Source organism: Ursus maritimus, unplaced genomic scaffold, assembly GCF_017311325.1.
Source record: "Ursus maritimus isolate PB19 unplaced genomic scaffold, ASM1731132v1 scaffold_7, whole genome shotgun sequence".
NCBI lineage: Eukaryota > Metazoa > Chordata > Mammalia > Carnivora > Ursidae > Ursus > Ursus maritimus.
The window spans coordinates 27635243-27661041 of record NW_024426885.1 but is presented as its reverse complement, the minus strand read 5'-3'; the positions used below and the strand labels follow the sequence as shown (position 1 = coordinate 27661041).

General features: G+C 45.9%; 1 protein-coding gene across 1 annotated transcript; it reads left to right on the top strand.

Moving 5' to 3' along the window:
* The first annotated feature begins 1630 nt into the window (after positions 1-1630).
* Positions 1631-25061, top strand: HIF1AN (hypoxia inducible factor 1 subunit alpha inhibitor). The gene is made up of 8 exons (XM_008706886.2): positions 1631-1849; positions 2132-2382; positions 5389-5537; positions 7429-7574; positions 8383-8489; positions 8910-8973; positions 9206-9316; positions 10146-25061. The coding sequence occupies exons 1-8, from the start codon at positions 1673-1675 to the stop codon at positions 10188-10190; spliced, it is 1050 nt and encodes a 349-aa protein (XP_008705108.1). The 5' UTR covers positions 1631-1672; the 3' UTR covers positions 10191-25061.
* The last annotated feature ends 738 nt before the right edge of the window (positions 25062-25799 follow it).

The following is a 25799-nucleotide window of genomic DNA, read 5'->3' as shown; positions in this document are numbered from 1 at the left end:
CTATTTCTTCTTAAATATGTGCCTTTCTAGGAATTTGTACATTTCATTCAGGTTATCTAATTTTTTTGGCATACAATTGTATATAGTGTTCCCTTGCACTCCTTTTTATTTTTGTAAAGTCAGTAGTAATGACCCTTCTTTCATTCTTGATTTTAGTAATTTAAATATTCTTGTTCTAATTTATTTCTAATTCCCAATGTTACATATTAATATATTCTTGTAAAAATCCAAACATCGCAGATAAAACTAAAGCCTTGGTTGGCACCCACAACTCCAAACCCTCCACAGAGGTGATCCCATTATCAGTTTGGTGTAACATAGTTACTAGGTAGCATAATTATATAGTTAAGCTAGTGTATTAGTTTTTTATTGCTGCGTAACAAATTATCATAAATTTAGCAGCTCCAAACAACACCAATTGATTATCTCACATTTTCCATGAGTCAGGAGTCCAGGCAAAGTTTAGCTGGCTCTCAGCTCAGGGTCTCACCATGCTGAAATTAAGGTATTTTTGTGGGCTGCTATCCTCATCTGAAGCTCTGTGTCTTTTTCCAAGCTCAGTGGTTGTTGGCAAAATTCAGTTCCTTGTACTTGTAGGATTGAGGTCCCTGCTGCTTTCTTGCTGGCTGTCAACCAGAAGCCTTTTTCAGCTTCTAGAGCCTACCTGCCGTTCTCTACCCCATAGCAGTGCTCCTTCAAAGTCAACAGGAGAACTTCTTTAGCTTCAAATCTTTCTGACTTCTGTCACTGACCTCTAGACCCAGATTTAAAGAGCCAGAGTTATTAGGTCAGGCCCACCTAGGATCAATTTCCCTTTTGATGAACTCAAAGTGAACTGATTAGGAACCTTAATTACATTTTTTGCTATATAACATAACCTCATCGCTGGAGTAATACCCTACCATATTTAGAAGACCTGCTCTTATTCAAGGGGGGAGACCTATAGTGCATGTATACCATGGGATGGAAATCTTTAGATCCATCTTAGAATTTGGCCTCCCATAGCCGGCCATAAAAACTGCCTAAATAACAGCAGAAGTAATTGAGAAGGCCTTTTATAACGAATACAAATTGTTTGAAAATGTGAGGCGCTCGTGGTTGGCCATTAATCATAACCTTGGTCCCATGGCAGAAACATCTTTAAGTAGGAAGGATGGTAACACAGCCAGAGAAATAAAATGATGCTAAAAACAGAAAACCATCTTTGATTTTAAAAGAATTCAACTCCCCATATATCTTTTGTCGAGGCCTTCAGAGCAACCTTTGCCCAACATCTATCAATCTGACAATTGCTTTTCCTTCTGATTTCTTAGGTAGGTCAAGAGTTTGCTTCTCTCCCCGTCCATGACTGTAGAGTTTAATGCCCCGCTAAACTGGCCTCCTTCTCCGCTTCTTGTGTAGGCTTGGGCACACTGACGCAGCAATGATATTTGGTGTATTTGTTAACCAGATGATTCAGTAGATCTAACCTCTGTGCCCCAAGTCCTCACGGGCCGAGCTTAGGGTGTAAAACTGTAGCTCACCATTAGGAGGAGCTCGCTTACGCCCCGGTTCCGCGTTCTTTGTGTCTCTGGACCGCTCTCGCGCGCAGTCCATCTCTATGGTTTCCGTTGTGTTTTATCCGGAAAAGGCGGAGCTTCCGGTTCCGGTGGGGCCGTTTGTAGCGAAGGAGATGGCGGCGACAGCGACGGAGGCTGTGGACTCTGGTTCTGGAGAACCCCGAGAAGAGGCCGAAGCGCCTGGCCTCACCTGGGATGAGTCCCAACTGCGTAGTTATAGCTTCCCGACCCGGCCCATCCCGCGTTTGAGTCAGAGCGACCCCCGGGCGGAGGAGCTTATCGAGAATGAGGTAGGAGGCGGGGCCCCGTCTGAAGGGGAAGGGAGGAGGGACCAGGTTGAGAGGAGAGGTCAAAGGCGAATGGTGATGCAAGTTGGGGTCTGGCAGGGCTGTGGACCAGGGCCTAAGGGAAGATGGAGAGGGAGGTGAGGAGAAATGGGACTTAAGGAGTTCGTGCTTGTTCACAGGAGAAAGTATTCAGAAGTAGGGAAGTTGTTGAAGTCATGGGACAGGAATCCACCGGCTCCTTGGGATGACTTCATTTGTTTTTTTTCACTTGTTGTTTTCACTTAGGAGCCTGTGGTGCTGACAGACACAAATCTTGTGTATCCTGCTCTGAAATGGGACCTTGAATACCTGCAGGAGAACATTGGCAACGGAGACTTCTCTGTGTACAGTGCCAGCACCCACAAGTTCTTGTACTATGATGAGAAGAAGATGGCTAATTTCCAGAACTTTAAGCCCAGGTCCAACAGGGAGGAAATGAAATTTCATGAGTTTGTTGAGAAACTGCAGGATATACAGCAGCAAGGAGGGGAAGAGAGGTAAGTTCCCAGATCATGTCTTCCCATTGAATCTAGGGCATCCATTTTCCTTTCTTGTAATTGTTTGAGCATATGGAGGAGTTGGACGAGTTCTCTAGCTTGAGAGATGAGAGAATAATTAGACTTGAATTGTGACTGTTGTTCTTTGTTTTCTTCACAAAGTGATAGAGTTGCCTAGAAGGGTCAGGTAGGTGAACAAAATGAGAGAAGTTGTTTGGGTGAAAACTCAATGAAGTCGAAAGCATATCCCCTGTTCAGAGTGAGAAGTCATTACTTGACTCTTGTTTCCATTTAGGAGTGCAGTCCCAAGGTTGCCACATACTCTTATTTTCAAGAGAAGCCAGAAATTAGAATTTTTATTTAAACATTTTTTGACCTTTAAATGTAGGCAGCTAATTCAAATTTTTAAAAATGTTGCAGGGTGCCAAAAAAACCTGACTGTCATTGGATTTAGCCCTGAGATTTCCAGTTTGCACCCTGTGTCCTAAAATATTATGCTTGCTGGGGACAATTAAAGCTAAAAAGTTTTATAGATTGTTATTCTGGGACGAAGGATGTCAGGGTCCTTTAGATTAGGGGAGATCAGACTTGGTTGATAGGGATTTCCACATTGTACTAGAGATAGCAAACACAAGACACACTCAGAAGTGACTTTTTCTCTGTGCTTTTATCCTTGTATGTGAGGACAGCCTCTTCGGTAGGTCCCAGACAGCTTTCAGTTCTGCACTATAACATTGCTTCTGGGGAATTGCTTTCACTGAGTACTTCATGGTGAATGACCATCTCCATCTCACACTTGGTGTCCAACCCTGGGCTTCTCTTTAGTCTCCTGCCTCAGTTCTTTTCCTGACTCTACTAGCAGCATACGGCTGAGTGAATGGATTTGAAATACCTTTTTTGTGTTTGTGTGTCTTCCTGACACTTAGTGGTTATCATAATGCTAGAACTTTGACCAAAAAGAGTATCCAGGGTCTCAACTGCGATTGATCGGTTCTTGTGTCTTACAAAGACTGGTGTAAGTCATCTTCTGCTTGAGTTTCCTCAGATTTAACATAGCATGTACATGTGTATGTGCAGACATCTACACACCCCCAATGTTGAGAGAGAGAGAGGTTGATTTAAATGGTGCTGGTGGAATGTAATTCCATTGTATGAACATTTGCACTAGAAGGAGCATGAGATAAGACATGAGTCCTGGTTCCTCAATCACTTTAAGTTTCTTACCTCCCATAGGGAGAGCAGTTTGCCTCGCTAAGTATAAGCTATGAATGTAGTCTTTATGCATGATTCAAGGAAAATTTTTTTCCTATGCACAAGTTTTGCCCTACCAGCTTACTTTACCACCAGCCAATTCCACTTTGGAATTGTACAGGTTGTTGTGATCCCAGGAATTCTATGATTCTTTGAGCTCTTTTGACCATTTACTGTTCAGATGTAATAGGAGTTGTTTGGATTCATGTTTGGTGAGTGTTCTGCTTCTTTCAAAATTACTTGACAAAATTTTTGTATGAATATTTTATAATTTCTGGGGAGAGCCCACAGGTTGCATTCGAGTCTTGAGGGTTCCTTTTCCCCCAAAAGGTAGCTAGTGTTTACAACTTAACAAGATTTCTAGTTAATGTTTCTGTAAACATCCTGATTCTAGGCACTGAGATACCTTTGAGCCATTTGAAGTAACATTCTTGAGACTAGAACAGGGCTGCTTTTATATTTTGTCTTCATGTTTGTCCCTTTATTCGTATCCATTATGGGACTTGAGCAAGTGTTTGGGTTTTTACGGTCCTTAAGTAATTTCTGATCTTCCTCGGTATATTAGGAGCCCTGGGTCTTCAGAAAGCCTGATGAGGCTTTCAGTTGTAGAAGGCTGCTACAGAGAGGTGGCTGAATTAGTTAAGGTAAACTAGATTTCAAGCCAGAGGCAGGGACTTGAAACAACAAAGGTTTATTTAGGTTTATAACAACAACAGTCATGCTGCATGTCTGTCGTAGGTCACGTGGAGGCTCTGCTCTTACGTCGTCTTTTTCATTTTGGGATCCAGCAGCTACAATCTGAAACCTTAGAGTTGATTAGCAGAGTACTGGTTCTTCAAATTACAGTTTGGAAGCAACACAAGTCATTTTTGTAGGTATATCATTGGTCAAAGCAAGTTAAATAAGCAAGCTTGGCTTCAAGGGGATACAGGAGAATTAACTCTCCCACAGGGGGTGGGGAGCTAGATCTTGGTGAACGGTAATACGATCTGTCATAATGGCCATCAAGGGCCAAAGAGGATGTCTGAGGCTCTGAGGGTCTCTAGAGAAACGCTGATTAATCATTTTAGACTCTGAGTAGATGTTGAGGAATCTATGAAATTGTATGAAAGTTCTGTGTGTATGTACATTTTTATGGAAACGTTCCTTGGATTCTTAGATTTATGCTGTGACCCAGAAAAGGTTAAGAATCACTTCTTTTAGGGGCACCTGGCTGGCTCAGTTGGTAGAGCATGCATCTCTTGATCTCGGGGTTGTGAGTTCAAACCTCACATTGGGTATAGAGTTTACATTAAAAGAAAAAAAGAATCTTTTCTTTAAAATAGCAACTTTAGTGTTGAACAGAGCTCAAAGAAGGACAGGCAAGGATTCAGTTCTGTGAGAATCTATCTTGGTTAAGATTTGCATGGCTGCGGGGCGCCTGGATGGCACAGCGGTTAAGCTTTTGCCTTTGGCTCAGGGCGTGATCCCAGCGTTCTGGGATCGAGCCCCACATCAGGCTCCTCCGCTATGAGCCTGCTTCTTCCTCTCCCACTCCCCCTGCTTGTGTTCCCTCTCTCGCTGGCTGTCTCTATCTCTGTCAAATAAATAAATAAAACCTTGAAAAAAAAATGTTTAAAAAAAAAAAAAGATTTGCATGGCTGCAGCTGGTCTCTGTGGGAGGTGCCGGTGTGGATTTGGATTTCCAGATGTGGGGAGGCCATGCCAAGGGACTGTGTATGTGCACTAATGGGATTTTATTCTCGGGGAACATAGGTTGTATCTGCAGCAAACACTCAATGACACCGTGGGCCGGAAGATCGTCATGGACTTCTTGGGTTTTAACTGGAACTGGATTAATAAGCAACAGGGAAAGCGTGGCTGGGGACAGCTGACATCCAACCTGCTGCTCATTGGCATGGAAGGTAAGAAATCTTTCAGAAAGCAGCATAGCTTGGAGTCATACAAACCTGATTTCCAGGCTTGTCTTCACCACTCATTTGCTTTATGACTTTGAACGAGTCACCTAACTTTTTAAATCTCAGTCTCCTCTTCTGTGAAATATCTTATAAACAGCTATGAAGATCAAACGAGTTAATGTATGTAAAGTGATTAAGCTAGTTTCATGCACTCTAAAATTAGTTTTCTTTTCTCCTTCCTTGGTTGCCGCATGAGCGTGTATACTCAGGTGTTAGGGATTGTCCTGAAATAACTGTTCTTATCTATTGGATCTGTCTGTATTCAGAAGATATTTATTCCAGTAGAAGAGGAAAGTGTGTTTTTTCAGTATAAATTGAACTTTATCTTTTGAATGTTAATGTATTTATGGAGTTAAATTCAAAAGGTATAAATAGATGTATAATGATAAATCTGTCTTCCACTCCTATTTCCCAGCCTCCCGATAGCCCTCCCTGGAGGCACCACATGTCATTAGTTGCTTGTGTATCCCACTAGAGGATTTTATGCATATGCAAGCAAATATGTGACTATGTTCTTTGTTTCTTTCTTTCTTTTTCGTTTGAATGAGAGGAGAGACCTTTGAACGCCAGTGAAAAGAAGGAGAGCTGCTTACTGGCCAGGGTCATTGTCTCATTCTTATTTTTATTTCTGGCACTTGCTCAAGGCCAGGCCCATAGTAGGTACTTAGTGAATGGTAAATAAATTGCATTAAACAAGGAAGCAGAGTAGTTATTTGTTTTCATTCACCACTGGGTTCTGAAGTCTCTTCTCCTTAGATTGTCCTTTCTTCAGTTTTGGATCCTTTGCTGCCAGTATTAATCAAGATTTCTAGCAATGCAGCTTATGGATTGCACCCCTACCCTGTCTCCTTTGAAATCAGCTCTTGATTAACCTGCCAGGACTAGTTCCGACCTACTTAGCTATAAGTTTTTCTTTTGCCTTCCTGTCCTTTGGTAGAGTGCACAGAAGCGGATCCCTCAGGTAGATGAGAGAGCAGATCTCCTTCGAGGGTGCACATGGACTCTCCGCATTTAAGAAGGCGGCTGTCTTGGCCCACTCAGGCAGACCCAGGGGATGTTTTTTAAATTCCATGCCCTGCAGAGGGCCCCTCAGCTCTCAGGGATTGTGCAAAGAATAAACAACAGATGAGGTCCCAGTTATAAAGAGTAGGTGGAGCATACATACACTAGGGCAGCACTAATGCACGTTGGTATTTTAAATAATTGGCTTTATTCGAATTATACAACGCTTCAGGAATCTGCTATGCTCTCCCCATGCTCCCATGAGAATTAACAGCCTCAGTGTTGCTCTAAGAAGTGTTGCATCCCACAGATGTGTCGAAGTGAGACAAAGGTTGAGAATCTTTGAGCTCCAGAAAAGCTACTCAAAGCAGGTATATAGTTATACAACTTAAAATGACTAACCCCGTGGAAGATTATGCATGAACTGTTGATACCAGTCAGTTCAGTTGTTTGTTACTCTTGTTTTGCTACCCTTTAATTCTTGCCATAGTCAAGAAGAGTACAAGTATACATGGTCTATTACCTTGCCAGACTTACGAATATTATCTTGATGTGCTGCTGCTGGCAGAAGCATCATGTATGAAAGTTTGCTTCGCTCCAGTTGATGATGAACCCTTAGCCAGAGATGGTCTCTGAACAACTTATTGCCCACTGAAAGTGTAACACCTAATTTGCTGAGAGTTGTAATTGCAATCTCCCTGATTCTGCTTGAAATTTTGATTGGGAACCCTTAGCTGAGAGGGCAGGCTGGGTTTCTCTCCAGCATTGGGCCTTGTGTTCTAGCCTATGCAATAGAGACACTGCTCTGAATAAGAAAATGTCTTTCCTCCTACAGGAAATGTGACACCTGCTCACTATGATGAGCAGCAGAACTTCTTTGCTCAGATAAAAGGCTACAAGCGGTGCATTTTATTCCCTCCGGATCAGTTCGAGTGCCTGTACCCATATCCTGTTCATCACCCATGTGACAGACAGAGCCAGGTGAGCTTGTGTGGTCTGAGGAGGGTAGAGAACTCCTTTGGGAGCCAAGGTTGGCCTGTCTTTCTCCTTCACTGTGGATAAACTCAGGGTAATTTAAAGTGTAGCGTACATATTCCAGGCCCTTGTGGGGTCTCCAGATGTTTATAAGGATGTACAGTTCCGTTGAGCTAATTCTGGAGGGCAGACCCCATCACTGATTCTGGTGGACTCTGGTTACCCTGTTTGAATGTGTATATCTCCATTGGATTTAATAATTGTTTTCTGTTGTCATGGATGCTGCTACTTTTTGATAAGGAGAAGGGCGAACAGAATTGTCATATGTCATTTACTGTCTTTCCTGGATCTGTAAGAAGTATATGGTTGACTTTATGGCCAACCAGAGAGGTCCTCTCCTTTCTTGAGAAAACTGCCTACCCACTTCCTGTAGGAGGTCTTGCTGGCAGGAATATGTGTGTGGGAGAAGGTTTCAGAAGATTTGGTTGAAGGATGCATCTTCATTCCTCATATCTGCAGGCCGTGAGTAGGTTTTCTGACCTGCAGGCTGCAATGATTGGCTTCTGACCTTAGGAGCACTGAGGCCCAGGATTCTTCATCACTTAATCTTCAAGCATGGCCTGTCTTGTACTATCCTCTGAGAGAGAGTGTGTATGTTTAATAAACATGTGGTATCTTCTGCTGGATATAAATTCTAAACACATCTTTTTTTCTTAAAGCCATCTTTTTATCACTACCAAACTAGCACATCACAGTTATTAATAAAGATTTGGTGATTGACTGATTTTTTTTTTCTTTCTCTTGAACCTCTCAGGTGGACTTTGACAATCCTGACTACGAGAGGTTCCCCAATTTCCAGAACGTGGTTGGTTATGAAACAGTGGTTGGCCCTGGTGATGTTCTTTATATCCCAATGTACTGGTGAGGAGGGGACTAGGACTGGGGGCTTCTTGGGAGCTTTCTTTCCCATTCCCCGGAAAGCTGTATCTGTGTCCTTTCTGAGTTGTGGCAAGATTGGTCTTATGTGATCTACAGAAAGGTTGGCATATCCAGATGTGAGCGTACTGAACATGGGGGAAATGGCAACCCAGTCTCTAGGACAAGATGACAATTCGTCAGGTCCAAAGGGATCCCAGAGGGTTGAGGCTGGAGAAACTGTTCTTGGTTCTTTTTATTTGGAGACTGAACTGAACACCACTGCCTCTGGTCCCGGGTGTGTTTGACAGGATGAGTGTAAAGATAATGTCCTTGTTATTTGCTTTAGCCGGACTTTACCTAGTTTTCCCTCCCTCCCTCTAAAGAATATTGGTGGCAAACAGGAGCATGTCTATTTTCTTGCAGGTGGCATCACATAGAGTCATTACTAAATGGGGGGATTACCATCACTGTGAACTTCTGGTATAAGGTGAATATGGGTTTTTTCCCCCAGGTGGGATTGGGGTGAGGTAGGTGTAATAAATGAGTTGGGGGCAGGGTGGGGAGGTTGGCTCTCTCTGAAAGTGATTCCCAGGTCTTTGGGAAGATGGAGAGGGATGGGATTGAACTGGGTTTCTTAGAAGGGGTCAAGGCGCTAAAATGGTGGGTTACACTGAAGCCTGCTGCTAAAGGCATTTCCTGAGCTGCTGCTTCCTTTACAGGGGGCCCCCACCCCTAAGAGAATTGAATATCCTCTCAAAGCCCATCAGAAAGTGGCCATAATGAGAAACATTGAGAAGATGCTTGGAGAGGCCTTGGGGAACCCACAAGAGGTATGTGGCTGCCCCAAGGTGGCACTCCTGTGGCCCAGTGGGCAGAGTGATCAGGGAAAGTCAGGATTGGTGTCACATTTTCCATAGCTCTGTTTCAGTATCTGGTGTCCTTTCTCTCCATAGAGGTTATGGGCGTGTTCAGAAAATCTTTGTTTTCTGGTGAGAGCTGGGCTTGACTGGTGGATCAATTATAATCTGTTCCATGCTAGTGGTAATGTTCCCCATGGGGCTTGTGTGCCAGCTGGGGACCCCTGAGGGGATTCTTCTGGAATGGGAAGCGAGCAGTAAAGCATCTCCTCATGCTCTCCCAGCTGTGCCAAGGCTGCTCTGGGTAATGTTGAGACCTGCTTCCCACACAGGTGTGCCAGTGGCCCATTGGGTACCCAGGGGAGATATTTGTAATGCTCTTGCCTTCTTCCTGTGGGTAGCCTCAGCATCCAGAGGACCTGTGGGATTGGGAGGTGGCACCAGCCCCGATTGCAGGTGACCGGTTCAGGATACAGAGGCATTTAACCTTCTTAAAGCTCATTTAAGAAACATGCAGGCACTCTTGGGTTTTGGGGGATTGTTGGCTCCTCTGACCTTCTGTCTGTCAGTTTGGTCCTATTTATAGGGTACTGTGAGAGGGAAGGTAATACAGGATGGACCCAGAGGAGAGGGCAATGTCCTGGAATATTCTCCAGGAAGAGAGTAGGTTAGTGGGTTTATAAGATTGAATGAAAGCCTTGTCCCTGCCTTGGCTGGACATAGAATGCCTCCAGACACACCATGTCTGGCTCCAGGGCTAGGGGACAGGCAGTTCTGACTGGCTCCTCATGTCTCTTCACAGGTGGGGCCCTTGTTGAACACAATGATCAAGGGTCGATACAACTAGCCTGCCAGGAGTCGAGGCCTCCTGCCAGGTGACTGCTAGCCCGTCCACACCGCTTCATTGATGAGGACAGGAGACTCCAAGCGCTAGTATTGCACGCTGCACTTAATGGACTGGACTCTTGCCATGGCCCTGGAGGCAGGTGTTTGGGGCAAGGCAGGGTGGTTGGCGCTCCACTCCCATTTGGAGGGACTTCTTGCCCTTGCCTCTGTGCCCCAGCATCTTCCCTCTCTGCCCCCCCTAAAGTCCTGCATTCAGTGTGTGGAGTCCCAGCTTCTGGTTGTCATCACGTCTGTGTGTGTCAGTCTGTCAACCCTCGGATGTGTGTGCGTGTGTGTGCATGCACACGCGTGTATGTATCTGTTCCTTGCTTTCTCCTTCTGGGTCAGGATGCCACTGCTGGCTCTCAGTCCTGTCTCCTGCAACCTCAGTGCCTCAGCCTGAGAGAGAGGAGACGGTCTTGGTCACCCATTACATCTGGGCTGCAGGGCCAGAGCTTTCCTGACCATCAGGTCAATCTGCCTCCTTCCAGTTTTCACAGAGTCAGGCTCTAGGCTGGGTGGGAATGGTTACTGGGGCTCTTAATGGGGAGAGTGAGAGGGAGGCTTGCCTCTGAGAGCCTAGATAGCCTTCCTGTGAGAGAATTAGAGTTCCAACTTGGACCTTTAAGCTCAAGCCATACATAGAAAAGAGCCTTGGGACATTAGAGCCAAGGATTATGTATAAGTTCCAAATCGCAGACACATACAGCTTCTCTCTTTCAGCACCAGCTCTTGCTCCCTGTGCTGAGTACCAAGGGAGTTCTCCTAGTAGTGGCTTCTCTAGGTTCTAGGGGTGTAAGCCTCTATGTGGATGTGTGTGTGATATGTGTGTGCGTGCTCGCACACGTGTCCATGTCCACGCTAGCCTGCCTCTCTGCTTACTAAGTTTCTCCACTGCATAACCTTGTCCAGTGGGACATACAGCGTGAGCCCCAGGGAAGTGCTGTCTGACCTAGCCTAAAGCTTTTAAAGCCATTGGACGTTGGTCGGGTCTCACTGCAACCTACCTGAGGCTGACTGGCTAGAGCCTCTAGGTCCTGTGACCCTCCCTGCCCAGGCCACGTCCTCTACTCTTGCGGAGCTTCCTGGCGGAGTAAATGAAATGGGGTCAAGTTTAGGCAGCTAACTTACCACCTGTCATCCACCTCAGGGCAAGGACAAAAACAGCCTTGCCTCTTAAAGCCAGCGCCTCTGCCAGACCCCATTGTAATGTTCCACAAACACCCTTGAAAGTCAGGGCAACTGATGATAGAGCGTAGAAGTGGCATTTCTTTTCCTGTTCATTATTACTTGTGGGAACCCCTCTCAGGGCTGCATCTTACAGCTGAGCACTGCACAACTCAAAGGGCCATCGGTCACATGATTCAGTGGAACTGGGGCTGCTGGAATTGGGCAGTGTAGTGGCCCTGTGGCCCTGTGTCTTCTCACCTCCACTCCCATCTCCATGCCCCTTCTCTCTGGAAGGAAAGAGGAGTTGGAAAACTCTGGGGTTTTTTCCTTTTTTTTTTTTTTTTTTTTTGCCAAAGGTTTACTTTCAGCATCTGAGCTGTGGCTCTAACCCCCGAAGCTCAGTTTACAGTTACAGCGCACTGATGGACTGAGAGGATGTATGTGTGTGCATGTGTGCACCTGTGTGTGTATTTTGGGTAGGGGTGTTTATTTTTAGTACCCCATTCTGGGGTTCTCTGCTGCAGCGTGGGTGTGCAAACATGGTACCTTCTCAAGTGTAGTTCTTTCAAATATAGCCAATGCTGGAAAATGTGATTGCAGTGATCTCCATCCCTCCATCTCTTGGGAAAGAGGAGTGCAGCAAAGAAAACAAGGCAGACAGGATAAACTTGACCACAATCAGACTTTGAAAGAAAGCAGATTATTTTGTCTCCTTAGCAGGTCTGCTGTGTTCCTGGCTCAGCCCTCAAAGATTTGGGTGATGTGCAGCAGGAAGGCATGTGCCACTCAGCTGATCCTGGCTGGGTGCTGTGCTGACACAGATCTGACCTAAGGCGACCGAGGGGGAGGGTCCTTTACAGGATTGGTCCTGACCCTTGCGTAATATAATAGTGACCCTGACTGTTAGACACTCAGTATCAGCCTGGTGCTTTTATTTTTGTTCCTCACTATCCTGCAGGGTAGGTATTTTCATTTCACAGCTAAAGAAACAGGCTCAGAGAGGTTTCAGTGATTAGTAGCAATCAGGATTTGAACCTAGTGTTAATTTGACCACGAACCTCCTGCCTCCTTTCCACCAAACTGTTGGTTCTCCTACCTTACCGCCTCCCTTGTACTACAGGCTGTCCTCAGATCTCACTAGGCAGTCCCAAGAGGGTGCACAAGATATGGCTCAGGGTAAAAGCTCTTTTGGGCTCCAGCTAAAGACCTCTTGGGAAAACTACTGGGAAGGCCTGTTCTGAGTTAAGAGTGCTGGAAGGAGTTGTGGGGAAACTGAGTTCTAGATCCCAGTGCATTATTTGTCCTTGAATAGGTACCATAACTTCTCCCAGCTTGCTTCTGCACCTATAAGATTGAAGATCCCGTTCTAAATTATAACTGAGAACATTGATTCATGTTCTGCTGCCTCCCTTTCCCCCAAGGAAGAGATCTAGTCTCCTCCCTTCACTTAGGGCTGAGTTAGGGCTGTTTAGGCTCAAATTCTACTTGCGGCTAAGGAAACATATCTGCTGTGTTGCTTACTCCTATGCTAACCAGCAGTGTGGAGGCAGACACACCAAGGGAAGGTGGGGCTTTGGACCTGAATGGAAGTCAGCTGTATTACAGGCTCCCATTTTTACATCAGCAGGTACATGCGAAGCTACTCTTTTGTGAAGTCAAATATTTGTTGGGGGGTTGGAGTTCGGGGGAGGGAGGAGGGACTGTTCTGGGCATCAGTTGAGCAGATGCCCAGGATGCCTGGGGGAGACCAGCTTCTCCTACAAATCAGAGCTCTAAATTACAAGGTTTTTACCAACGCGAACAGTTGGGGGAAGTCGTCTGCTCTCATTTGCGTAATGGTTTCTGTCACTGGTGATTAGACACAGGATGAAGGAAAAGAAATTTGACAATTAGGAATGAGTGATCATTAATCTGAATCTGTTAGGAGACAGAGAAGGGAAGGATCCTTATCAGTGGGCAAGCCCAGTGTGGGGAGACCCTCCCTCTGCCCCCACCAGAGACTCTTGGGCCAGTACGCTTCCACTGTTCCCACAAGCAGGCTGAGCTGATGTTTCTTAACAAAGCCTAGGTAGGCTGAGGTGGATACAGTAATGGGCGGGTATAGGCATGAGCCATCAAAGAGAGATAGATGGGTGTCAAGTGCAAGTGATAGGGCAAAGAATACTGTTGACGTGTTTGGTGTTTGTGGAAAAAGTCTTTTAATCAACACTCCAGATACCCCATCTTTGACAAATGTCTGTTACATTCCAGCACTGCAGGATGTGGAGAAAACCTAGTTTTTATCCTCTAGGAGCTTCTACTTAGTTGGAGAGGAAACCACACTAAACAGCCAGAGGTTATGAAGCCATGAATCTTGCACCTTGTGAGGAAGAGTTGAGAGATTGTTGAGAGAGGAAGATTAGTAGAGAGCAAGCTCTGCCCCCAGGCTCTTCCAAGTCCCTGGGCTCCCCAGGGAGGGACTCTTCACTCCAGGCCTCCCAGCAATGTTGGTTTTTCCCAGTCAGTGCAGACCCGTAGTGTGGTAGTTGCTGGAGGGCACTGAGGCCCCACCCAGGCGTGTGAACAGGTGATGAGTTTACTTCTAGTGGGCTGAGTCCTAAGGTGTGGAGAGTCCCAACTTGGATTTTCCCAGGTTCCGTGGCACGTCAGTGTGCATTCTTCATCTGTTTTCACACTTTGAAGACTATATTAATTTGCAGTAGTTGGTATTTGTTCCTCAGTTTTGTGACTTGTATGTGGTGGGTTAGACACGGGTGGTTCTTTGTCTCCTCTCAGAATGGGAACTTCTCACAGACAGTACTGTGTCTCTGCCTTGGTAAATTCCCTACCTCTGAGGCTTCTACCCTTCCAGATTGGATGCAGAGTTTAGTAGGGCGACAGGAAATAGCCCTCAGTGAGTAGTTTTATCCAAACAGGGTGGATGCTGGGGTGCATCTAGAAGTGGCAGTTGGGGTTCCAGAGGCCCTGGCCTTTCAGCCCTGTTCTCATCGTCCTCTGGAACCTTCAGTGGTCATCCTCCAGTCCATGTGGACTTCTCTGGTGTCCTCTCAAGCTTTTCAGGAACCCCATGGCTGTAAGTGTTTGGATAGACTTTCTTTAGGATCTTTCCCCCTGGGCTCAGCCCTGGGCATCTTTGGGTTATCTTCCCTTTTCAACCTGAGGTTAGTCCATTTGTTCCTTATCTGCTCTGCCCTCTTAGCATTCCTTTGTTAATTCTATGCAGCCTGTTTAGCTTTTCTAACTCTGGTGGCCATTCTGCAAGTCTTCAGCCATCTCTGTTTAATCCTCATAGGTCTTGGGGTCCTCAGTGGAGCCAAGCTGAGCACTTTTGGCACGTTTCCAGGGGATGTGGCCTTAGACACTGGCAGCCTTGAGGCCCAGGGATCAATGGTCCATGGGGCTTCCAGAGGTGGGTAAGGGGAGGGTACCTAAAGTCTTGGACAGTGGAGAGCCAGTGAGGAGGGATTGGGTAGAAGAATCCCGGGAGTGGGGCCAGGCCTGGCAAGCCAGGATGGAAGAAGCAGTTTTGTGTTTCCATCTAAATGGATCTGTGTGCCTTATGGTCCAGCAAGCAGTTCAGGGAGGGTGGGCATCTTGTGACTGACTCCTAGTTTCTCTCAGGTGTCTTTGGCAATGCTCCGAGTCACCAAGTTCGGCTGACCTCTGCATTCCAGCGTTTACTGGAGGGGAAACAGCACATTGGGTAGTTTTATGTAAGGATCGGAGGTCTTAGATGAGAAAAGCCATGGAAGCTGGGGTAGCAGGCGAGAGGGACTCGTTGGTCAGCTTACCCAGGTTGTCTTCACTTTTCCAAGTGTTTAAGTACAAAAGCTGATTAAAGAGGTGAAAAAAATGAGGCCTTCCTTTCTTCCCCACCTGAAGTCTGGATTTCAGGTAGTATTTGGGGAAGGAGTGTATGACCTTTAACTTCCAGTGAGAAACAATCTAGCATAGTGTTTTTAAAGCATGGATTTTGGAGTCACATGTCTTTGGTTCAGATTTGTAGCTTTGCTGCTTACCAGCTGGTTTGACCTTGTTGATTGACTTCTCCTTTCTGAGCCTCAGTTTCCTGAACTCTAATGATACGTATTGGGGTGAAGGGTAGTGTTGAAAATCTACCTCATGGTTGTTGGATTAACTGAAACAATGGAAAGCTTTCCATTGTTTCCATAGCACGGTGCCTAGCAAGCATTTAGTGAGTAGCTGCGGTGGTGGTGGTGAACATGTATTATGTGACTTACTCGTACACTTGATTTCAGTGATTTGTAAGCAGATTTCCAGTGATTTCTTTTTCAAGAAAACCATAGGAAAGAACAAGGAAAATACCGTGGAGACACCCATTTTGAGTTGGGGGCCGACAAAAGGTCCTTGGTACCTAAACCTGTCCTAGAGGGAGGGAAATGGAATTGTCTGATGCCTTCTGCCTGGTGAACCAGACTTTACCACTCACCACACCAGCCCAGGGCGAGGGTGAGAAGCCATCAGGTATGGGCTCTCCTTACACCATTTGAGGGTGAGGGCAGCTGAATGGGTTCCCATCACCCCTGGAGAAGCTATGTCAGCTTCATGTCATGAGACACCAAGGCAATCAAGTTGGGCCCCGTTCGTTCAGTTTTATTCCGTGAACTTCAACGTATTTAAATGATACGTGTGTTGAGAGGTTCTAGGGCAGAAAGGTATTGAGATACTGAGAAGAAAATCCAGAAAAATGTCAGACTGGAATCTTAATAGCCACCATTTGCAGAGTGCCCTGGAGCATTTCTGTTCCAGACCCTGTACTAGTTTGTACCCATGTGCTCTCAGTTCGATGGGAACACCAAGCAGGCCATTGGCATTACCGACGCACAGAAGAGAAGCTAGGTGTTCACGGTAGGCTTCCTCTGGGAAGTAACATAGTCTAAGTTGATATCTAGAAGATAACCAGGGGCTGGGGAGTAGTGAAGAGCATACATTTCTCCTCTGGCTTCTTTCCCAGTTGCCAAACACTCTGCTCCTCTGTGTTTAAGGGCTCTGTTAATAACTCCTAGGAAGGAGCTGGGTGATGGACCCCAAAAGAAGAAAACCCTTTGGTTAGCCATAGAAATCTTTGGAAATCATTTTGGTTGCCGGCCCAGGTTTGTCCTGGAGTGCAGATGGATTGGACTTGCCCCTTTGTAGCCTTTCCACTGTCCTCTTGCTCAGAAATCTGTTTGCATTCTGGCCTCTGGAGCTACTCTGTCACCCTACTTAGAAGAGATTCTGGATACAGTTACTCAGACGTCAGCCTGAGATTTAGTCTGGCTGCCTGGAATTCTCAGCCTTTTCCACACTGAGATCCTTCTGATCTCAGGTCTGCCCCCACCCCCAGCCACTCCCTTCCTCCCCACTATGAGCCAAGCCAAGCCTCTCTGCCATCCCCCTCTGTGGCCATGCACAACCTCTTTCCTCTGACCTTGTTCCCTAGCCTCATGGGTGAGAAAGACCCCTCTCTAGTTTGTGCCAAGTCATTTCTGGACTATAGGCCATCCTGTAGTCACCTTGTATTCACCTCGTCGTTGCTTCTAGATTTCTTTGCTCTGGGCCTTGGAAGCCTTTTCCTTGGCCCCAGAAAATGTTGCTGTGTTGTATTCAGTTTGCTTAAAACCTACTGGTCATTGAGGTCAGTTCTGCCCTTAAGGGAAGCTCTGCTCTTTAACCCAAAATCTAAACTATATTTGGGCTAGGTTTTTATTATCTTTGTAGTATTTAGTGTATAGCACAACATAGGGTAGTGGTTGAGAATGAAGGCTTTGCATACCTGGCTTTGAATCCTGGATCTGTCATTCTGTATGACCTTGGGCAAATGGCAAACTGCTTGTAACTCATTTGTATGTATGGGGTTAACATTACCTATCTTGTCAGGGCTGTGTGAAATAAGGTTTGTAAAGAAAGTTTTAGCAGAGTGACGGTTCCATAGCAAGGCCCAGGCCTTCTGTCTTTCAAAGCTTTTACCTCTCTTCCCCATATAGCTTTCCAGTTAAGTTCCTGCTTCTAGTCTCAGGGCAAGACCAGTTGTTGATTTATGAGCAGAGCAGAGGTATGAGCATAAACTTTCCTGCTCGTTACCTGTCCCTACCCCTTCTCAGTGACCTGTTTCACAAGGACCCTATCATACCACCATAACTGGGGAATGATCTTCCAAAAGCTCTTTTCTGTAATATTAAAAACACCCAAAACACAATGTTATTGACAGTAGAAAACATCAGAACTGCTGCCAGGGGGGTAGGTGTCACTGAAGATGTGTGCAGGCTGGCAGCAAAACAGGCAGGAACGCGGGAGAGATGGAGCTTGGTGCAGAGGCCGCCATACTAGTCTAGAGGCAGCAGGACCATGGGCTTAAGAAGGTTCCCTCTGAGTTTTCAGATAGTGAGCTTTTGACTATGTTGTTTGAGCAAAATCCTACCCACTTTAGTGTCACTGTGGTCATTGTTTTCACAAGGGTTTGTGTGATATCTTGGTAAGAGTAGAGGCGTTAGATGTCCCTCCTGGGTTTGAAATCCCTATTTGCTACTTCCTGACTCTATCCTTAGGTGAGTTTAAGAGTTCTTGGTCTTGGCCACTTCACCTGTGGGAAATAGCATATGGCTTGCACTGCTGTTTAAAGTGTATGTGGAAATTTTTTTAGTTTTAAAGATACTCAGTTCAGTGTGGGTACTTAGGAGATGGTTTATTATGAAGACCTGAGTGTGAACAGTGTTCAGTTGGTGCTTGGAGAGAAGGAAACTGCTGGCAGCAGGGCTTTTGGGATCCTGCTTTCTCAGGATACAGTGCTCGAAGCAGAATCTCAGAAGAGATGGGTTGGTGGGGGAGCAAAATGGAAAAGATCATAAGGCTTTGTAAGAGCCTGAATGTCTGTGAAAGGCAGGGCTGGGACAAAGATTGTTTTGCCAGGATGGGTCTTGAGGAACAGAAGCAAAGACCTAGGCTCTAGTTTACCACCTAATCCCCAGAAGAACAAAGGAAATGGGGTAGGAGAGTGTCTGTGGAGGACACTGGCTGAGTGGAAAGAACACAAGGTTCAGGGACAGTGAACCTATGTGTGAATCTTAGGTGTACTTTTCACAGGCTGGGTGACTTTGGGCATGTTTGTCTCTAAGCTTTAATCCCCTCATCTTTAAAATTGGCTAATAACTGTTACTGCCTCGCTTACAGGAGCAATGGGACAATATATGTGAAAATGCTGTCTAAACTGAGCACTGTGTTTTCATTTTTGGGGGTGAGGGTTTAGGAGAGCTTTTCCAGAGCGGATGGATTACAGAATTGTAAGAGTTCACAGATTAGAGCTACGTCTCCAGCAGAAATGGTAAGGCAGCATTTCCCACCAGGTCACTGTCCTTTCATTCTGCCACCATTTGACTAGGAAGGATTTTGATTGAAGAAGGAAAAGCAGTGTGGTGAGAAAGGGCAAGTTTTGGAGTTGCATGGACCAGGTTTGAATCTTGATTTCACCATTCCCAGTATTGAGGTGGTCAGATCACTTACTGTATCTGAGCTTTGGTTTCTTAACGGGCCCCTTCGTGTGGTTATTGGGAATAAATGAGACACCTCAAGTGAAATGGCTCACTGCCCAGTGCCTACCTAGTAAGCGCTCAGTAAATGTTTGTTCCCTATCTTTCATTTCTTTTCCCCTTAGGAAGCATCCAGTTTACCCAACATAAAAGGTCTCGGTTATCCATGCCTTAGTATGAACAAGTAATATCAGAATTTCTCTTCTTTTCCAGGGTGAGATTGGTTGCCTTAAAAAAGTGTGAGTGTGAGTGGGGGAGAATTGAGAAGGGGGCAGGACTTCACTATATTGGGGATGGAGTAGGGATACTCTGGTTATCTGGTCCGCATAGGGGCAGGTGAACCAAGAATGATATCGAGAGGTGAGAATTTCAAGAAATAAGGTGGGTGCTCAGTGCTAGAGGTAGAGGGAAAGGCAGTGGAGCAAGGGCTTTGGAGTGGGTGGAGTATGGAGTGGAGGACAGACAGTAAATGAAGGGTGAGAAGACTATAGAGTTCTGCCAGGGGAACCATAGGAATTGTGACTAAAAGTCAAAGTTGTGAAGAAATCTTGTATTTAGCCAGCTATCATTTTAATACCTGTAAGGGTTGTGATCCTCCCAGAAAGGAAGAATATTAAAAAAGCAGGAATCCTCAAGATGGAAAGACATTTTTTTGCTGTTTTTTAAGTAATCTTCATGCCCAATACGGGCTCAGACTCATGACCGTGAGGTCAAGAGTCGCATGCTCTACCAACTGAGCCAGCCAGGTGCCCCAAGATGGAAAGACTTTTAAGTGTTTTCAGAGCCAAAGATATTCATCACCCATTGAGGGTGTATGGTAGCCCAATTGGGGTTCTGGACTTTTTTTTTTTTTTTTTTTAAGTAAGATTTTATTTATTTGAAAGAGAGTGAATGAGAGAGAGCATGAGCAGGGGGAGAGGGAGAAGCGGACTCCCTGCTGAGCAGGGAGCCCTACAGTGGGGCTCAATCCCAGGACCCTGGGATCATGACCTGAGCCAAAGGCAGTCGCTTAACCAACTGAGTCACTCAGGCACCCTGAGTTCTAGACTTCTATGAGAAAATGTAGTTAGGTACTGAAGAGCATGGAACCCAGGGATCTGAGTTACCACCTCTGTAAGTAATGGAGGTCCTTTAGGCTTTCAGAAGCTGCAAGTAGGACTTTCTGGGCCCCTTAGAATCCAGTCACTGATCCAGCCAGTGTTTCTGGTTGTTTTACACCTTCAGCCATCTGAGAAGGCAACCTTGAAACTATACAGGGCAGCATCCGTTGCTTCTTTGATAGGTCTGTATCTTTTAACGCTGGAGGACTTAGAATGAAGGGTGGACGTGTTTAAGAATATGAGACCACAGCATTATTACGTTTGCTTTAGGGAACCTAATGCCGTTCGTATTTTCAGTCCTTGACATGTGGAAGAGAGTTTGCCTCTCAGTTTCATAGGTTTACCTTATAATACCAACTAAAGAGTGTTGAGTAATTTGTTTAGACTTGAATTTTATGTTGAAATCTTCCTAAGTGTCCATACAGTTTTGGAACATTTTAAGTGATTTTGGATTTGCTGTATTTATAAACTTAATTTGTTGGAGATATAATAATTAAGTACTTGGGAAGGTTTACTTCAGTCAGATAAATGAAGTACTTGAGGAAATCAAATACATAATCTTCCATTAAATCAGACTACTTTGTTTTATAAGCAAAATAATAAGGTTTGTAAGCTGAACTTAAAAGCTTAGACAAGAGTTGGGATTTTGAATATGTAACTTTGAAAACTGAGTATAGCTTTTAAAACTAATTTCTGGTCATTTCTGTACCCAAAAGTCACCCTTGTGGATATCACAAAACTCAGTGACTACAGCATTACCACAAAGCCAAAAGTCTTTAGTCTCTCCAGGTACCAGGCAACTGACAGCAGTTAAGATGGCCAGCATGAGTCAAATCAGAGGTACAGACATGTTTTTTGAAAACTTTTTAAATTCTTTGGCAGCATTTGAGATAAACTTTCACTAAAAAGCCAGATTTTGGCTTCTCTGGAAAACCGGAAGATCTGACAATAAAATTACATTTTTTGTATGATGACAGTTGGCTGGAGCTGTGTAGCTGCCACCTGTTGGGGGGTGGGAGGGTGTGCCTTCCAGTTTGCTGTAGTCGCTGCTTTTCATTTTGGTGCCTTACTCCTGGTTTGTTTCATTTCTGTGATCTCTCTGGCCCACATAGATTTTTGAGTTGTGTGATCCCTGAACCAGAGGTTCTGAGGTTCCTAACAGCTGATGTAAGCCTGGGGTAAGGGCTCAGGAAAAATGTAGGCCCCACCCTTCTCTCTATCCTCAGTGTCTGCACTCCAGCTTGGCTGTCCTCCCATCTGACTTGGCCCCAGGGCTCAACTGCTATGGGAAATACGTAAGAACTTCCCGGGTTCGGGCTTCCCTGTGTATGTTGCTCTTTTCTGTGACCAGACAGTTTGCCTAGGCTCTCACCTCATGTCTCAGTTCCTGTGAACTTCTGATTATTACCTTTATAATTTGAGCACAGTCTCACTTTGTTGTGTGAGGGCCACCAGGCTCTCTGCTTTAGATTATAACTGATCTCTCTGGCCTGGTTGTGAATCTTCTGACTTAGACTCCCAAACCCTGACCCCATCTCCACCATTCACTGCTCACTGTCTGGGCAGTGTGGTTACACAGCTGAGGGGTGGAAGATTGCTGAAGGTTCAGGAAACATGGGAGGTGAGTTTGGTAGTGATTGGATTTTCCAGAGAAGGAGGCAGAAGCCAACTACAGTTAAGGGAGGCAGCTAGTAGAATGCTTTTTAGGGGAGGGAGATCACTGCACATACTGGAGTGCACAAGTGTGAGAATAAGGTCTCCGAGAAGACACGGGGTGATAGGATAGAAAATGGCAGTAATTGCTTACACTTGGAGATCCTGAAGCTCAGAAATACCTGCAGAGGCAAGAGATGCAGGAGGGAGCACCACTGGGAGTCTGTAATTCCCTAACGTTCTAGTTAAATACATGACACTATATACTTTGGAAAGAGGGGCATCATCATGATGTTGGGGTCGTGGCCTGGGGCGAGAGAAATTTCCAGCAGTGCAGCCAATAGCCTCCCACAGTTAGCCTCCCACAGTATCTGTAGACGTAGTAGAAACATCTGAACCAAATGGTCATGTTGCTTGGTGAAGAGCCAGACCCAGTGAGGGTTGATTAATGGATCCATGTCATCCTAGACCAGAGGGAAGTCTCCAGCAGAATACTGTAGGGCTCAGTCTGGGCCTGTGTTCTGTCTGACTTTTTTATTGACAACTGACCAAGGCCGCAGGCTCATCAAGTTTGCAGGGGATAGAGCTAGGAGGGGCGGCTAATACTTTGCATGGAAGAGTCAGGATTCAAAATGATTTCAACAAGCTGGAACACTGGGCTGGAACCAACAAGATTAAATTTAACAGGGATAAATGTAGAGTCCTGCACTTAGGTTAAAACAAAATCAATGACATAAATACCGGGTGGGGGGTGGGCCCAGCTTGACAGCAGTTCATGAAGAAAAGACCTGGGGGGTTTAGTTGACTGCAAGCTCAATATGAGTCGACCATGTGATGTGACTGCTAAAACCTCTAATACAATCACAAATTGCATTAACCAAAAAGGAGCAGCCAGATCAAGGGAGACCATTACCCCGCTGCTTTCTCAGATTGTCAGGCCACTTCTGGAATACTGGGTCCAACTCTGAGGTTCTTTTTTTTAAAGGAGGTCAGTGACAAATGGGAATATTTTGACAAGCAGCCAACGTGGCAATGGACCTGAGTACTTCCAGCAACTTGCTAGAAATTATGGTGCCAAGGTTCTGGGTTGAAGGGCAGGGATGTATAATCTGACCCCAGCAAACACAGTTGGATCTGGAGTACTTTTGAGGTTGGGAGAAAATCGAGGGTGGGTCTGCTTTATTTCCACTTCCTGTGGGTACCAAGAAGCATTGGCCTGTGAATCTCATCCCAGGGCTTTCTGAAGGTGGAGGACTAAGGGTTACTTAGAAGGGCACTAGAATGGGGATCAGTGTGGCAGTAAGTAGAGAATGGGTTAGTAAAGTGGCAAGGAACCTGCACATTTGTACCTGGAACACCACCTTCCCATCGTTCCTCCTCCCTCCCCTGGGATGTGCAGTCCCCATTTTGGTCACAACGTGGCGCCCTCATCCCACACGGATCCTGAGCCAATGGTGGGCACAGAGCGGTCGGCCTGGCTGCAGCTGCACTTCCCGCACTCCCCACTATGGGGAGCCCGTGGGACCGCTCTACTTAGTCGCAGTTGGCCAGGGACTTCTGTGTGGCAAGAAGGCAGCGGAGGTGTGGAAAAGCTTGCCCACGGCACAAACACACATGGATCCAGATGTGGCTCCTGTTAGGACCATATATTCTGACCTGAGCTACTCTGCACATGGCCTCTTGTCTGCCCTAGCATGGAGCCCGCCATGCAGAGGGTTACTCCTATGGCAGGAGGGATTCTTGGGCACCAAGAGCTCCATCGCTGTGGGGTCAGGGATGAGCCTCAATCCCCTTACAGTGACTGGCTGTATTACTGCCACCAACTTACTTAAGTTCTGTATGTCTTGGGTTCCTTAACTGAAGTAGAGTAACAGCCAAGTTCATGGAGTTGTTAGGAGTGAATGAGTTGGGCATCTAGGGCGGTGATTCTGAACTGGTGTAATAATCACCAGAGAAGCTTGTTGAAAATATGATTTCTGGCCCCACCACCAGTCATTTAGTAGTTCTGGATGGAGCCCAGGAACCTGTCTGTCTAACCAGTTCCCCAGGTGATTCTGATGTCCATGGTTCTCTGGCCACATTTTGAGAAACTGACCTAGGACATGCAAGATGACCTAGTTTAGGATGCATTAATTCTTTCTCAGCCTATGGAAGGGACAGTGGGGATCATGGGGCTGGGTTGGCAAGTATATCTGCTTACTCTCCAGGTGACTGTAGCCTTGATGGAGAAAGAAGGTAGGTCTGGAGATGGGGATATACTAAAGTTCAGAGTGGATGTTTGAGACCTGACAAGATTGGATGTACTGAGGCCCATTGAGGATTTGGAGTCCTGGCACCAGGGCTGGGGGACACTTGGTGGGGTGATGGGTGTGTTAGTGTATTGGAGCGTTGGGTGTAACGTATTGTTGAAGGGAATGGGGTCAGAGTGTACCTGGAGGGGAAAGAGCTAAGAGGATGGGGTGAGGAACATTTGCATTTTCTTGGGGGACCAGAGATGGAAGTTTGTTTTATCATCACGGGGCCAAGAAGACAGCAATGGAGACTGCGATGCTCAGTGAAGCCCCGTGGGGGCAGCCATGACTTGTGATGCGGCATTGAACCCACAATTATGACTTTTTTTTTTTTTTTTTTTTTTTTTTTGAGTAAGAGGGGAGGAGGATGCTCCTTAAGAGCTTCTGGGGGAACTTTCCTGCCCCCAGAGGGCATAGGTGTGTGGTGTGTGTGTGTGTGTGTGTGTGTGTGTGTGTTCGTTCGTGTGTGTCAGAAGGTTAGCTTATGCAATGAGATTTTCGAAAGTCCCTTTCTGGATTTCATGACTGACTTGAGGAATCAGTCTCCAGGACACACTCATCTCTACCTCCACACACACAGTAACGTCTGACCTGCCTAATTTCTCATGGGGCTCAGTTCCCCAAAAGGGGGCACTCTTGTCAGCAGCTCATGAGCATGTGGATGTCTGCCAACTGAAAACACCTGGAAACTCTGAAGACCTTCCCAGAGGAACATTCTAGAAAGAATCCTCAAATTTCAAATCCTTGAACACTGGAGCTGGAAGAGAACTTAGATACCATCTCATGCAGTCTCCCTCAGCTTGGTCCTGTGGGATAGACATGTTGTGTGGACACTCGCTTTCCAAGTTTTGGGGGACCCCAGAACTTGGTGTGGGAGACAAGACTCACCCATTACCTAGCAAAAAGGGACACTCAGTGGGGTAGGGTTGTGGGTTTTGCTGGTAAACACCCGGGTCAGAGGTGGGTGACTGCCTACAAAAGAAGGCTCCCTAGAACAGGACAGCTAGAGATGTACCTTAAAATGAATAGGATTTATTTTTAGTTTTTTTTCTTCAACGATTTTATGAAAAATGAAATAAAAAAATACTGATGAGAGGGTGGGGCATGTTGGTCTTCTACAGGGGAACAAAACCACAGAGGCCTGGATCCATCTGAGGTTTGGGGGACAGCAAAGAGATCACTTTGGTTATAGAGGGCAGGTGGGGACCCCTGCTGGGGCAGAGTAAGAGAGAAGGGCAGAAAGGTGTGGTTGCAGCTGGAGGTATGAGGCTGGAGGCCAGCTTGGGCTCATTGTAGGGACAATGAGGATTGAGGCTAGAGAAGAAAATGAGAAACACCCAAGGAGACAGGGTAGGAAGAGAAGAAAGGTACAGGGCAGCCGTGAACATGCCAAAGAAGCACTTCCTAGGAAATCAGGAATGGAACCAAGAGAGTGGGTCATTTAGGTGGAGGGGGACACAAAAGGGGTGGTCACAGGCTTGAACTCTGAAGAGTTTGGTATAGGAGGTAGGGGTGAGGAAGGTCATTAGAGTCTGTGATTAAGAAGTCAGGAGAATGGTAGGGGTTAAAGAGTGAGTTGGTGGAGAAGAGCTTGGGGCAACAAGTGTAGATAACTATAGGTTATTTGAGAAATAACACAGAAGACAGGCCTGTATTTTGTAAAGCTTCAGCAAAGCTGCTAGCTAGAGGTAGAGAAGCAAATTTGTGGACAGAGGAGAAGGAGCCATTGGAGGGGAAGAGATTGGTGTCACTAGAAGGACTAGACGCTGGGAAGAAACAAGTTCTAGAAAAGAAAGGGAAGGGCAGTGGAAACAGCCTAGAAAAGGTCAAA